Genomic DNA, 14,678 nt, shown 5'->3' on the forward strand with positions numbered 1-14,678 from the left:
GTGCTGGGTTAGAGCAGCTGCTCTCTGTCATTTGCCACATGAGTAAGGCTGTATTTCACAATCAGAACTAAGTAGACTGTGTATTTATAGACTGTTTTCATTTGGTTGGATCTGAAGAATCTTGCCAGTTCTGTTGCACTTGGTAACACTGTCATCTTCCGTGTTCACTCTGTTCAGCTAAATAGACTTTCCGATAACCCCGCGCGTCCGCGTTCATTTCATCTGTATGCAAAAGGCTCCCCGGTTCTACCGTCTACTGTAAACGTGCGTGTGTGACTGCGCTGCATGCGCCAGCTTGGACATGAACTCATGTATGTCTGTGTGTGTGTGTGCATGTGTGTGCGTATGTATGTGTGTGTGTATGTGTCTGCGTGTGTGTATGTGTGTGTGCGCATGTATGTGAGTGTGTGTGTGTGTGTGCGTGTATGTGTGTGTGTATGTGTCTGCGTGTGTGTATGTGTGTGTGTGTGTGTGTGCGTGTATGTGTGTGTGTGTGTGTGTGTGTGTGCATGTGTGTGTTGTGTGTGTGTGCGTGCGTGTGTGTGTGTGTGTTGTGTGCTGTGATGTGTGTGTGCGTGTGTGTGTGTGTGTGTGTGTTGTGTGTGTGTGTGTATGTGTGTGTGTAGGTGTGTCGTGTTGTGTGTGGTGTGTGTGTGTGTGTGTGTGTGTGTGTGTGTGTGTGCGTGTATGTGTGTGTGTGCGTGTGTGTGTGTGTGTGTGTATGTGTGTGTGTGTGTGTGTGCGTGCGTGGCACATGCACGTGTGCTTCATTCTGTGAGCTTCAGTCCATTTACCACCATATGTGTGTTCTGTCTGCCGTAAAAGCAAATAACCTCCTCCATTGTAGTGGAACGCCACACACATATAACAATGAGCAGTCTGCCATTTGGATAGATTAATAAGGCGGCACAACGCCTAATGAATATTTTTACAACCTCATCGCCCTCCACGCACATCCACACGGACCAGACCAAATTGTTCATGTACATTTTTACTGGGGGTGTATATCATTCAGGAAAACTACAAGTCCCTGAACTCTGCGCCTCCCTGCCTACAGCCCCCAGAATGCACAGCGCAACAACAGGTTTTTGCTTTTATTAAGCTTTTTTTTTAAGAGGAGGAAGAGGTGTGTGAGGGAGAGAAGGGAGAGATGTGAGAGTGAGGGCGAGGAGAGATGTGTGTGAGGAAGAGGAGAGATGTGAGTGATGGAGAGGAGGGAGAGATGTGTGTGAGGGAGAGGAGAGATGTGAGTGATGGAGAGGAGGGAGAGATGTGTGTGAGTGAGAGGAGAGAGAGATGTGTGTGAGGGAGAGGAGAGAGAGATGGGAGAGATGTGTGTGATGGAGAGGAGGGAGAGATGTGTGTGATGGAGAGGAGAGATGTGTGTGAGGGAGAGGAGAGAGAGAGAGAGGTGTGTGTGATGGAGAGGAGGGAGAGACTGTGATAAACAGACTGGGAGGCTCTCACTCAGCCATCCTGACTGGAGTGGAAGGGAAAGAGACTGCAGTGAATATTACTGTCTGCTGTGGAGGGATTTCCAGTATTCTGCCTCAGTACGTTCTTTCACATTTTAAGAAAATGATTGAAACAGCGGTCAGCCTGCACCTTTTACACAGGCATATACACACTCTCTCACACACTTATTCTCCCCCTCTCTCTGCCCCTCTCTCCTTCTGTCTTTCACACACACACACACACTTATTCTCCCCCTCTCTCTGCCCCTCTCTCTCTGTTTTTGTCTTTCACACACACACACACACACACCCTACCTGCGTCTCGCCAGATGGCTCCAGCCCTGCAGTAACAGGTCATTTAGCGGGGGGGGTGCGGGGTGCAAACGGCAGCTCTGGTAACCGGGAGCGCTTTCGATAGCCGCGCCCCTGCGATTACCCGAACCAACAGGGCTGCTAAACAGAGCGCGACGTTAGCGCGACGTTAGCACGACGTTAGCACCCCCCGCTACAGGCAGGTCCGCCGCGACCGCGTGACACGTAACGGGAGCACTACTGTTACAGGCAAGTCTAATGTGACGACTGTAGCGGGAACATTACTGTAACAGGCAGGTCTAATGTGACGACTGTAGCGGGAACATTACTGTAACAGGCAAGTCTAATGTGACGACTGTAAGGGGAACATTACTGTTACAGGCAAGTCAAATGTGACGACTGTAGCGGGAACATTACTGTGTAACAGGCAAGTCTAATGTGACGACTGTAACGGGAACATTACTGTAACAGGCAAGTCTAATGTGATGACTGTAACGGGAACATTACTGTAACAGGCAAGTCTAATGTGACGAATGTAACGGGAACATTACTGTAACAGGCAAGTCTAATGCGACGACTGTAGCGGGAACATTACTGTAACAGGCAAGTCTAATGCGACGACTGTAACGGGAACATTACTGTAACAGGCAAGTCTAATGTGACGACTGTAGCGGGAACATTACTGTAACAGGCAAGTCTAATGTGACGACTGTAGCGGGAACATTACTGTAACAGGCAAGTCTAATGTGACGACTGTAGCGGGAACATTACTGTAACAGGCAAGTCTAATGTGACGGCTGTAAGGGGAACATTACTGTAACAGGCAAGTCTAATGTGACGACTGTAGCGGGAACATTACTGTTACAGGCAAGTCTAATGTGACGACTGTAAGGGGAACATTACTGTAACAGGCAAGTCTAATGTGACGACTGTAAGGGGAACATTACTGTAACAGGCAAGTCTAATGTGGCGACTGTAACGGGAACATTACTGTAACAGGCAAGTCTAATGTGACGACTGTAGCGGGAACATTACTGTAACAGGCAAGTCTAATGTGACGACTGTAGCGGGAACATTACTGTAACAGGCAAGTCTAATGTGACGACTGTAGCGGGAACATTACTGTAACAGGCAAGTCTAATGTGACGACTGTAACGGGAACATTACTGTAACAGGCAAGTCTAATGTGAGGACTGTAGCGGGAACATTACTGTAACAGGCAAGTCTAATGTGGCGACTGTAACGGGAACATTACTGTAACAGGCAAGTCTAATGTGGCGACTGTAACGGGAACATTACTGTAACAGGCAAGTCTAATGTGACGGCTGTAAGGGGAACATTACTGTAACAGGCAAGTCTAATGTGACGACTGTAGCGGGAACATTACTGTAACAGGCAAGTCTAATGTGACGACTGTAGCGGGAACATTACTGTAACGGGCAAGTCTAATGTGACGACTGTAGCGGGAACATTACTGTAACGGGCAAGTCTAATGTGACGACTGTAACGGGAACATTACTGTAACAGGCAGGTCTAATGTGACGACTGTAGCGGGAACATTACTGTAACAGGCAAGTCTAATGCGACGACTGTAGCGGGAACATTACTGTAACAGGCAAGTCTAATGTGACGACTGTAGCGGGAACATTACTGTAACAGGCAAGTCTAATGTGACGACTGTAGCGGGAACATTACTGTAACAGGCACGTCTAATGTGACGACTGTAGCGGGAACATTACTGTAACAGGCAAGTCTAATGTGACGACTGTAACGGGAACATTACTGTAACAGGCAAGTCTAATGTGACGACTGTAGCGGGAACATTACTGTAACAGGCAAGTCTAATGCGACGACTGTAACGGGAACATTACTGTAACAGGCGAGTCTGATGTGACGACTGTAACGGGAACATTACTGTAACAGGCAGGTCTGATGTGACGACTGTAACGGGAACATTACTGTAACAGGCAAGTCTGATGTGACGACTGTAGCGGGAACATTACTGTAACAGGCAAGTCTAATGTGACGACTGTAGCGGGAACATTACTGTAACAGGCAAGTCTAATGTGACGACTGTAGCGGGAACATTACTGTAACAGGCAAGTCTAATGTGACGACTGTAACGGGAACATTACTGTAACAGGCCAGGAGACCAGCGCGACTGGTTGGTCGGTCAGTCGGTCGTTTGGTCAGTGCTTTTCTTTTCTGCCGTTGAGTCGTTGTCACGTGCTTTTTTCAGAGGCTTTAAAAACATTTGTTTTGTTGCTGGCGTGACGCGGTTTCTGGTTTTGAAACGTCAGCGGTGTGTCCTCACCCCCCCCCCCGACATGCGAGCGACTCCCGCGAGGAGTGGACGGTCCTGCTGCAGGGAAGGCAGGCATGCTCGCCGTGTGTCGCTAAGCAACCACCCCCTCCCCCCCACACCCCCTCCCCCCCACCCATTCACCATAGCCGACCCGCAGTACCTGCCAGCGACCGCCAGGGGGAGCTCCGGGACCTCGCAACCGCAGCAGCCCCCCCCCCAACCCCCGCTCCTCTCTCCGTTGCCTCCCGACGCTCGTCGTCTCTCTCTCTCTCCTTCCCGTTTCCTCGCTCTCCCCGGGTCTCTGTGTCGAGCCCAGCCGCGGAGGGGAGGCTGTCTGCGTCGCTGCTGCCGCCGCCGCCGCCACCGCCACCGACGACGTTCGGGGTGCATCGTGAAAAAGGGGCCGAGAGAGAGAGAGAGAGAGAGAGCGGAGCCAGGAAGAGGGAGCTGGGGGGCGCGAGGGGGGGAAGATAAACCCAGCGACCGGACTCGTGGACGTACCGCGGCGGAGGGAGAGAGAGAGAGAGGGAGAGAGGGAGGAAAAAAAACACCGACCCAGTTCAGACGTGCGCAGCGTCTACACCGGCTGCCGAAAAGAGGTGCCCCCTTCCTTCCTTCTGCCGAGCTCCGGCTCGCGTGCCTGCGTTCGTTTTGTGTTTTTTTTTTACTGCGTGTGCGTGCGCTTGTGTGCCTTTGTCTTTGTGTCTGTGTCAGCGTCTGTGTGTGTGTGTGTGTGTTTTGCGCGTGTGTGTGTGTGTGTGTTTTGTGCGCCCCGGTTCTCCCCGTTTGTCTGCCGTTGTGTGTCCGTGATTCCGAGCCCCGCGCTGCTTGCGTGTGTGTCCGTCCGTACGTGTGTCTCTGCGAAGCTGTCTGTGTGTCTGCATACTGTTTGCGTGTCTGTATATGTGACCGTGTGTGTGTGTGTCTGTATTTGCATGTGTGTGCGTGTGTGTGAGACAGACAGGGAGAGAAAGAGAGATCATGTCTGTCACTCCACAGCAGTGGCTCTCGTTTTTTTTTTTTTTTTTGCTGCTTGAATTTCTCCGTCTCTTCCTCTTCCTCCGAACGGACAGAGACGGTCCTCCTTTCGTTTTCTTGGTCGTGCTGTAGCTGCTTGTTGCCGAACGGCCGATTTTTGCGAACCCGATTCGCGATTTAAAAAACGCAAATGTAAAAAAACGCACGCGAGGGGCTGGAGCGCTATCGCGACATAACTGGGCTCCGTCCCTGCCGTCATAGGAGAGTGTGCTTTGATTTTAAATCAGTCTGAAGGGCTGGCGAGAGTGAGCGCGCGCGTGTGTGTGTGTGTGTGTGTGTGTGTGTGTGTGTGTGTGTGTGTGTGTGTGTGTGTGTGTGTGTGTGTGTGGCGAGCGTTTTCCCGCCCGCTGCCCGTAACGCGTGGCACACACGCGTCCGCTTCGACTCGCTCGCGAAACAAACGTTTTTTTTTTTTTCTCCTCCCGCGTCTCTTTTTTCGTCGCGGTCGCCGGGTTTTGCATTCCGTCCGTGCACTCGGCCGTCTGAACGCGCCGCCTGCTTAACGCTCCGCCTGCTTAACGCTCCCGTCTGAACGCACGCCGGAGAGGAATTTCTCACGGGGGGAGAAAAAAAAAAAACCGGGCGTAGACTTTTTTTTTTTTATCCGCTACGTCCGGCGATTCCGTTTTCTTGCGTTGGCTTTCGCGCTTAACGCGTTCTCTTCACACGTTTAGGTCAGATTCTGAAACAGCGAGCGAGACGAGTTTAAATCCCGGCGCAGCGTGCCGGAACGCCTGAAGGGTAGATTCCAACGGCACGTTTTTTTGGCGAAGTGTCGATCGAACGACGTTCTCGCGTGAACCGGATTAGGATTTGCCCCGGCCCGACGCAAGCCGCGTTTGCAATCGCGGGCGCGTTCAGCATTTACGCCGTAGAGAGCGTTGACATGGCTGCAGCGCACACGGCGGCGTGAAGCTAGCGTTGGAAGCTGTGAATCGGATCGGTCTGCGTGTGAATCTGGACGGTGAGCAGCGCGTCTGTGACTGGGATGACAGCCGGCTCTCCCCCGCCTTAAGATGTTTCATTTTTTTCTCGACGTCCGCCGCCGCCGCCGCTGCCAGCTTCGAGGAAACGCTCTGTCGTCGGCCACCGCCGTCCCGCCGCCGGCCCTCGTCTCTGACGCTCGCGCGTGCGTCCGCCCGAGGCGGCGATGTCACCGCACCCGGGGGGGGGCGGGTGGAGGCAGGGGCATGGGAGGGAATATGCAAATGAGCTAGTGCATCACCGTTACTGTTGATGTGGGTGAGGAGCGAACGCTTCTTATTAAACGCGTTCGTGGTTTCTGACATCACAGGAATTGACACGTATGAAGTAGATAGCGGCCCCTTGGTATTCATGGTGGGTTCTCTCAGCAGAACATGGGGACAGATTCACTAAAGGAGAACATACACAGATCGTGGTTGAGCAGGGAATTGTCAGTGCTTGGAAAGTCCTCCCGGGTCATGTAGTACAGGCAGGTGGAGGATCTTTGGGCTGTTCAAGGCCAGGCATGATGCAGTGCTGGATGCCCTTTAGTCTGTTGGTAAATGATGGACATAGATGGGCTGAGTGGCCTGTTCTCCTCACTATGTATTCTTATGTTCTAGATGGGCTGAATGGCCTGTTCTCCTCAGTATGTATTCTTATGTTCTAGATGGGCTGAGTGGCCTGTTCTCCTCAGTATGTATTCTTATGTTCTAGATGGGCTGAATGGCCTGTTCTCCTCAGTATGTATTCTTATGTTCTAGATGGGCTGAGTGGCCTGTTCTCCTCAGTATGTATTCTTATGCTCTAGATGGGCTGAATGGCCTGTTCTCCTCAGTATGTATTCTTATGCTCTAGATGGGCTGAGTGGCCTGTTCTCCTCAGTATGTATTCTTATGCTCTAGATGGGCTGAGTGGCCTGTTCTCCTCAGTATGTATTCTTATGTTCTAGATGGGCTGAATGGCCTGTTCTCCTCAGTATGTATTCTTATGTTCTAGATGGGCTGAATGGCCTGTTCTCCTCATTGTGTTCTTATGTTCTTATGCTCTAGATGGGCTGAATGGCCTGTTCTCCTCATTGTGTTCTTATGTTCTTATGTTCTAGATGGACTGAGTGGCCTGTTCTCCTCAGTATGTATTCTTGTGTTCTTATGCTCTAGATGGGCTGAATGGCCTGTTCTCCTCAGTATGTATTCTTATGCTCTAGATGGGCTGAATGGCCTGTTCTCCTCATTGTGTTCTTATGTTCTTATGTTCTAGATGGGCTGAATGGCCTGTTCTCCTCAGTATGTGTTCTTATGTTCTTGTGTTCTAGATGGGCTGAATGGCCTGTTCTCCTCAGTATGTATTCTTATGCTCTAGATGGGCTGAATGGCCTGTTCTCCTCAGTATGTGTTCTTATGCTCTAGATGGGCTGAATGGCCTGTTCTCCTCAGTATGTATTCTTATGTTCTAGATGGGCTGAATGGCCTGTTCTCCTCAGTATGTATTCTTATGTTCTTATGCTCTAGATGGGCTGAATGGCCTGCTCTCCTCAGTATGTATTCTTATGTGCTTTATATTCTCCATTGGCTAAAAGGCCTGTTAGCTAATGGCGCACTCATACGTCCTGGTGATGGAGCTTCAGCTGTCTGTCCGTGCTGGGGGGTGAGCGCTCGCTGGCTCCGCTCCGCTCCGCTCCGTACGGGAGCGTTGTGGGCGGGTCTCCTGGAGCCCCGCCCGAATCGGGCCGTCCTGGAGGCTAACTCCGGGGCCTCTGCCGGTTTCTGCCGTCGTGCCAAAACCTGGCGACCGGTGCGGCCCCGCCTGAGAGAGAGAGAGAGAGAGAGAGGCTGGGCTAAGCGGGGCGAGCCGCTCGAAACCGCCGAAGACGAGATTCGGCGTAGCCTCGTCGAGCGCCGTCTGTGCTGTCTCGTTGCGAGCCGCGACGTCGGCGGTTCGAATCCCCGCCGCGCGACGGGTTGTCGCGTCGTCTGTCCCTCTCTCTCTCTCTCCCCGTTCCTCTGCCTCTCCGCCCCGTTCTGTCCAATAAAGCTGAAAAAAGAAAAGAAAAAGAAAAAAGATGCGATTTGTCAGCTCGCTCTCATAACTTTTGTACCGTTTAAAAAGAAAATAATTACGGTTGCAATTTTATGTTCAATCCCGCCAAAGAGCCGGGTGTCGAATGAGCTCGGCAAATTAGCTTGAAGCGCTGTGCGCTAATTAGGATGCTACACTTTTCCTTCGCTACCGAGTCTGAATAAGCAGCCGATGCCCTCGTCCGCAACGCGAGCAAAAACCAGCCCGCCCCGCGGCCTCCTGGGAAGAGGGGCTTAAAAGGGCCCTGCTTTTGAGATTTTTTTACAGTGGCTAACAGCGTTTTTTTTTTTTTCTTCTTCTGTCCTGCAGGGGGCGTCGTGGACAAAGACCTCCGCCACTACCTCAACCTCCGCTTCCAGAAGGGCTCGCTGGACCACGAGCTGCAGCAGATCATCCGGGACAACCTCTACCTCCGGACCATTCCCTGTGAGTCAGCCTGGGGCCTTTTTGCGCTTGACCCCCCCTTGACCCGGAAGTAGTCACTGGCCAAAAAAAAATCTCTGACGTACGAAAAGCTGAGGTCAGTTGCAGGTTTTATCTGAAGGAATGAAGAAACCTCCTCGGTATTCGTTGCCGTGTGCAAAACGGAACCTTTGTGGGGACCGTCGCCTGTGTACAACAAATCTCCTGTTGTGGTTCTGGTGCGTTTGACGGGGAAGATTGTTGTAGACGTCCGAACATCGGTTCTGCCTCGTCCTGTTCGTGGAACGTGCCAAATCTCTGTGCGCCAGGTCTCCTTACTCAACAGCTGAAGTGTTTACCGAAGTTAACTTGGACAGGGTTCTTATATCCATCGCGGTGCGTTGAGGAACAACAGGTGCGGGGAAATGTGTGAAGCGGCCCTTGCGACGTAGGACTCGCGTGGAAAAAAATTGCGTTTCGCAAACTCGGTGTTGAAGCCAGGTGTAGACGGCTGTCTTGGCCCTGTGCTTTAATCTAAAAACAAGTTGCCGTCGTGCTTCTGCGGGTTTTGTTTTAATAGTGTAGGCGCTGTTCCTGTGATGTTGGCTTTAAAACGCCGTTTTTGGGTTTTGCGTTTGACGCTGTGCTTGCTGTACGACCGCAGTGTTAGGTCTGCCATAGATACTGCTGTTTGCGGCACGCTTTTTTCCTTTTGTAGATAACGTACTCTCTAACGTGTCGGTTTATTAACGGGTTAAAACCGTACCGCGTGGTTCTTGAGCAGGCTTTTTCCTCTTTCGTCGTACATCGTGTTTATCTTCAGAACGCAACATGGCCGTTTGAGGACGTGGGCGGTGTCTTCCGCAGCGGGCGGGGCTATTCTAACGCGGCGTTCTGGTTTCGCGCCTTTCCCTCTTCAGAAGGGCTTCGTGTTCGTGTCCATGGGGGGGCGGGGGGGGGGGGGGGGGGTGCGGGTAGCAGATGGATTAAAATTGTGTGCTTTAATAATAGCAGGAAATTTGTTTAACCAAAGTCCCGCAAATTACTGGCCAATGTTTTGTCACCTTAAAGCAAGAACAGTCTTGACGTCTCCTACACTACACTGGGTGCAACGCGTGACTTTTTTTCCCACAAGATGGATTATTATTGTTATTATTATTATTATTATGCCGAAAGCAGGCCATTCAGGATCATCCATAACCGACAAGCCGGAGACGATCCAGCCAGGGCCGCAGCCATGAATTCTCAAGCCAGGAACAAGATATATTGTGTGGGGCCCCCCCCCCACCCCCCCAAGAAGGTCACAAACGCACGAACCTGCTGCCAACACCGCTGCCGCTAGTACGCTTCGTGGGAACACGTGGCTACGCTGGCGTTTGCTCCCGTCCCGTTGTCCTGGCTCGGGGTCGTAACCCGCGGCAGAGAGAGCAGCGGCCGTCCTCTCAGGCCGCGGGGGGGAAGCGGTTTTGGCCGACTATGCGCGCGGTTCGCAGCTGTAAGTTCATAATTACATTTTTTTTAAAAATTAAATGTCAGATCACATAAACATCTGGTGTAATGATATAAGGTGGCGTGAAACTCCAATACGAATCTGCTCTCCTGCAGCCCCTCCTCTTCCCCCCCACCCCACCCCGCCCCGCCCCGCCCCACCTCGGCTCAGTCGTTTTCTCCTTTTGTTTCCAAATCCCCCCATAAAAAAAAAAGCTACGAAAGGACAGCGTGATTATGAACGCTAAGTGCCGCTAGCGGGTTTAGCGACAGCAGAGTTGACTTAGCGGCGCGGTGGCCTTTGTGAAGCAGCCAATCCAGAACCGGTCGGCTGCGCTATTAGTCAGTGGCTGTCTCGTTACCTTTTTGTTCCTTCCGTCTGAGTTTGCTTTTCCCCCTTTCTTTCCGCGACAACCGTAGTCAGGGCCTTCTGGGATCTGAACGTCTGGCCCGGGCGTCTGAGAGCACAGTGGAATTAGTTTAAGGCAACGCCACCCGGATAGATTTTTCATATTTTTTTTTATTTTTTTTTTACTGCTCCACAGACTTGAAGAAACAAAAGGGCTCAAATCCCAGTGAACAAAAGCCGGAATCTAGAGAGGTAAAAAAAAAACTAGGCTGAGAGATGTTTGGACATAAAGCAGACCAGGTTAACCCCAACATAGCTCAGGCTTTACCTGGACGTAGACTGGGGGGACGTCCTGGGCGGCTCGAAAACTTTCGCTCTCTCGCCGAACGTGGCCGGCATTTCACCTGAACGCCTAGACGCCGTTTCCCCCCTGACCTTTCGCCACAAGAACGTTCCGAGCCGAGATCCGGCGATGACGTTTGCGTCGCCTGAAACAAAAAAAAAAAAAAAGGTGAGCGAACGCGATTAGCGAGTTTGCTCCGAGTAGCTGCTTTCGCTTCGAACGTCCGTTGGAAATTTATGGAGATGGGCTGGAGAAGCGTTTTTCCTAACGCGGAGGGACGGCGCAGAGACGCGCACGGCCCCGAAGAGAAGATTTAACGGCCTTTTTATGGCCCTCCGGCCGGCCGGGCCCGCGCCGTTCGGTCGAGGCGGGGGATCGTTTACGCGCCGGCGCTGGAGGTGTGCGGCGATTCGATTAGAACACGCCGAGAGAGGGAGGGAGACAGGGAGAGAGACAGAGATGGATGGAGAGGGAGTGAGAGGGACGGAGAGAGAGAGAGAGAGAGAGAGAGAGGGAGAGAGATTGGGAGGAAGGGAGAGAGAGGGTGGGAGAGACAGAAAGGGAGGGAGGGGAGGAGAGGGGGAGAGAGACAGAATGATGGAGATGGGCAGAGATGGACAGAGAGAGAGAGAAAGGGAGGGCGAGAGAGAGAAAGAGAGAATGGAGACCAGGGGGTGTACGTGAGAAAGAGACGGGCATTATTTTGTCAGGGCTGAAGCAATGCGCCTCAGTTCTCGGCTCAAGGTCGTCACGGCGATGTGAAATCGGCCAGAAAAGGGCCAGAGTCGCCCCGCCCGGACGCACAGGCACGCGGCGTGCGCGTTTTTCAGGACTGCGGGAGAGTTCAGTATTGTGATGACATCATCGCTTACGGAAATGGGGCGGGGAAATGGGGGTGTTCCTCTGGGGTGGGGGGCGGGGCGGGGCGGGGCGGGGTGTAGATTCAGCAGAAGACAGTATGTAGAAAGAAAACGGGATTCGGCTCCCCGAACGGTTTCCGTGCCGATGCTGAGGGTCCGCCCCCCTGCGCGGTGAACCGATGACGCCCAGCCATCGCCGCGGGTGAGCTGGACCGCCATCATTAGCTCGCTGATCTCGCTGACCGTAGAACTTTCTTCCGGCTAGATCTGAAATGCAGAACCGACTGCCATTTTAGTAAGATCGCACTTTTACGTAACCTGTAATTAACTGACTGAATCGTGTTTTGCTTTTGTGATTATTTTTTCTTTTTGCAAGATGTTTTCTTTTGCCTGTTTGGTGCCTTGGGGCACCTTGATGTGAAGAGTGCCGTATGAAAATGAAACTGATTAATGAACTGTTTTGTTAACACATCCTGTATGTCAATAGCTCTCAGTCCTGTTCCTGGAGATCTGCTGTCCTGTAGGTTTTCACTCCAACCCTATGTGCCAAATTAGGGTTGAAATAAAAACCTACAGGACGGTAGATCTCCAGGAACAGAGTTGGAAACTACTGCTGAATGTTCTTGGGTCTAGAGCCATGAATTGCTCGAGTTCCAGGCATTCGCGTTACGTGTAACAACTGTAGCAAATGATGGCAGCGTAGCAGTGGTTAGGAAGCTGGGCTTCTAAGACAGAGGTTGCCAGTTTGATGCTCAGGTAGGGCACTGCTGTTGCACCTTTGAGCAAAGGCGCTTCACTTGAATTTCTTCAGCAAATAACCGAGCGGTTTGAATGCCCAGTATGGAGAACCGTAACCTCTGCTTAAGAGCATCTCCTAAGTGCCTAAACGTACATGTACCGCAGCCTTCATGTCTATCAAACTAGCCATTTTCTGACTGAAAGAGCTGAATAGAATGCAAGCAATCTAAACAGGAAGTGAAGCAATGCATACAGGGCCCCATTCACTGGCTGCACAATGTGAGTGGATTCAGCACCAAGGACAGCGACCGGCATCTCAGCGCAAACCAGATGAACATAATAAAACGCCTTGCCTTTTCTGAGCCACTTCAGAACAGGATGCTGTTATAAACGCATAATAAAGTATTAATAACTGTGTTATAGAACTGTAAAACAAACGCACTGTTGTTTTTATTACATTTTAGTAAATATGATATTAATCTGGCCTGGGTTTCCAGGTTGAGTCCCCATGCAGTTATCATCAGTGCTCCCAAATTAGCAGCTGTTTCTGGTGGCTCACTGGCCAACCTGGCCACCATCTCAATAGCACATTTACCTAATGTCTATTACTGTCGAATAACCATCAACAGTTTATTTTTAATAATGTACTGTACGTCCTATATGATAAATTAGTAATAGCCACGTGTGACAGACACATGCGCTAAAGATTAACTGTGCTTTGTGTTGAGTTCATTGACACTATAATGGCCTGATATCTTGAGATTAACGGAAATACACTATATGGCCAAAAGTTTCTGGACGCCTCTTAGTCTGGGGCTGTTTTTCATGCTTTGGGCTTGGGCCCCTTAGTTCCAGCGGAGGCAAAACTTAATGCAGTTACAATCTTGGCAATTCTGTGCTTCCAATGTTGTGGCATCAGTTTGGGGAAGGCCCTTTCCTGTTTCAGGGTGGCAGTGGTTTTTGTCAAGATCGGCGTGGAAGAACTTGACCGGGCTGTACAGAGCCCTGACCTCAACCCCATCCAACGCCTTTGGGATCCTTGAAAAACTGTCTAAACTAAGCTGCTTTTGGAAGTGGTGTTTTGTGCCACTAGGGGGCACTCTCCTTGGCCAAATTCGGGTAAGACTGACACTTACAGGAGCACCATATCTTCTCCTTAGCTTGCCCGCTACTCTCTACCTCTTTCCCACTTATAGTAGTTTTGGTACTGTGCAACATCCCTCATGGGCTAGACTAGCATACAAGTCATTCTGGATGGAGGACCGTCTTTTTCCAAGCTAGCCCACAACTCTGTGCATTTTCACCATAGAGCTCTTGTGCTGAGGGATAGCCCTCCTTGGTTAAATTAAAAAAGGACAAATGCTGATTTGGAGGACCATACTTTAACTAGCAAGCACAGCCCTCTCTGCCTCTTCACCGTTGACCCTCATACCTTCCCACACCAGCCCACAAATCTGTCTCTTCACCATAGAGCTCTTATGCTGAGGAATAGCCCTTCTTGACCAAATTGGAGAAGGGGAAATGCCTGCCTGAGGACCATATCTTCCCACACTAGTCCACAAATCTCTGCCTCTTTACCACGGAGTTTCTATACTGCGAAATGGCCCTCCTTAGCAAAATTAGAATGGAGTAAATGCTTGCTGGAGGACCATAATTTCCCAAGCTAGCCCACAACTCTCGTCCGCTTTACCATAGAGTTCTTTTTCTCAAGATTAATGTGAGTGGATTCAGCACCAAGGACAGCGACCGGCATCTCAGTGCAAACCAGATGAACATAATAAAAGGCCTTGCCTTTTCTGTGCCACTTCAGAACAGGATGCTGTTATAAACGCATAATAAAGTATTAATAACTGTGTTATAGAACTGTAAAACAAACGCACTGTTGTTTTTATTACATTTTAGTAAATATGATATTAATCTGGCCTGGGTTTCCAGGTTGAGTCCCCATGCAGTTATCATCAGTGCTCCAAATAGCAGCTGTTTCTGGTGGCTCACTGGCCAACCTGGCCACCATCTCAATAGCACATTTACCTAATGTCTATTACTGTCGAATAACCATCAACAGTTTATTTTTAATAATGTACTGTACGTCCTATATGATAAATTAGTAATAGCCACGTGTGACAGACACATGCGCTAAAGATTAACTGTGCTTTGTGTTGAGTTCATTGACACTATAATGGCCTGATATCTTGAGATTAACGGAAATACACTATATGGCCAAAAGTTTCTGGACGCCTCTTAGTCTGGGGCTGTTTTTCATGGTTTGGGCTGGGCCCCTTAGTTCCAGTGAAGGAAAAACTTAATGCAGTTACAATCTTGGCAATTCTGTGCTTCCAATGTTGTG

At 50.6% G+C, this 14,678-nt stretch overlaps 1 protein-coding gene and 1 long non-coding RNA gene across 15 annotated transcripts in view; one reads left to right on the forward strand and one right to left on the reverse strand.

Annotated features, from left to right (window-relative positions):
* The window catches only part of LOC135245461 (uncharacterized), a 277,471-nt gene that overhangs the window by 75,337 nt on the left and 187,456 nt on the right, over positions 1–14,678 (reverse strand). The window lies entirely within an intron of this gene.
* Positions 1–14,678, forward strand: part of magi2a (membrane associated guanylate kinase, WW and PDZ domain containing 2a) — a 156,796-nt gene that overhangs the window by 38,554 nt on the left and 103,564 nt on the right. For 12 of the 13 annotated variants that reach the window (XM_064319159.1, XM_064319162.1, XM_064319167.1 and 9 more), the window contains one exon: positions 8,461–8,577. In XM_064319159.1, the coding sequence (XP_064175229.1) occupies positions 8,461–8,577 (117 nt within the window). Of the gene's footprint in view, positions 1–4,355; positions 4,671–8,460; positions 8,578–14,678 lie in introns of those variants that run through there. The other variant, XM_064319168.1, reaches the window with a different exon arrangement.

Source organism: Anguilla rostrata, chromosome 19, assembly GCF_018555375.3.
Source record: "Anguilla rostrata isolate EN2019 chromosome 19, ASM1855537v3, whole genome shotgun sequence".
Taxonomy (NCBI): Eukaryota; Metazoa; Chordata; class Actinopteri; order Anguilliformes; family Anguillidae; genus Anguilla; species Anguilla rostrata.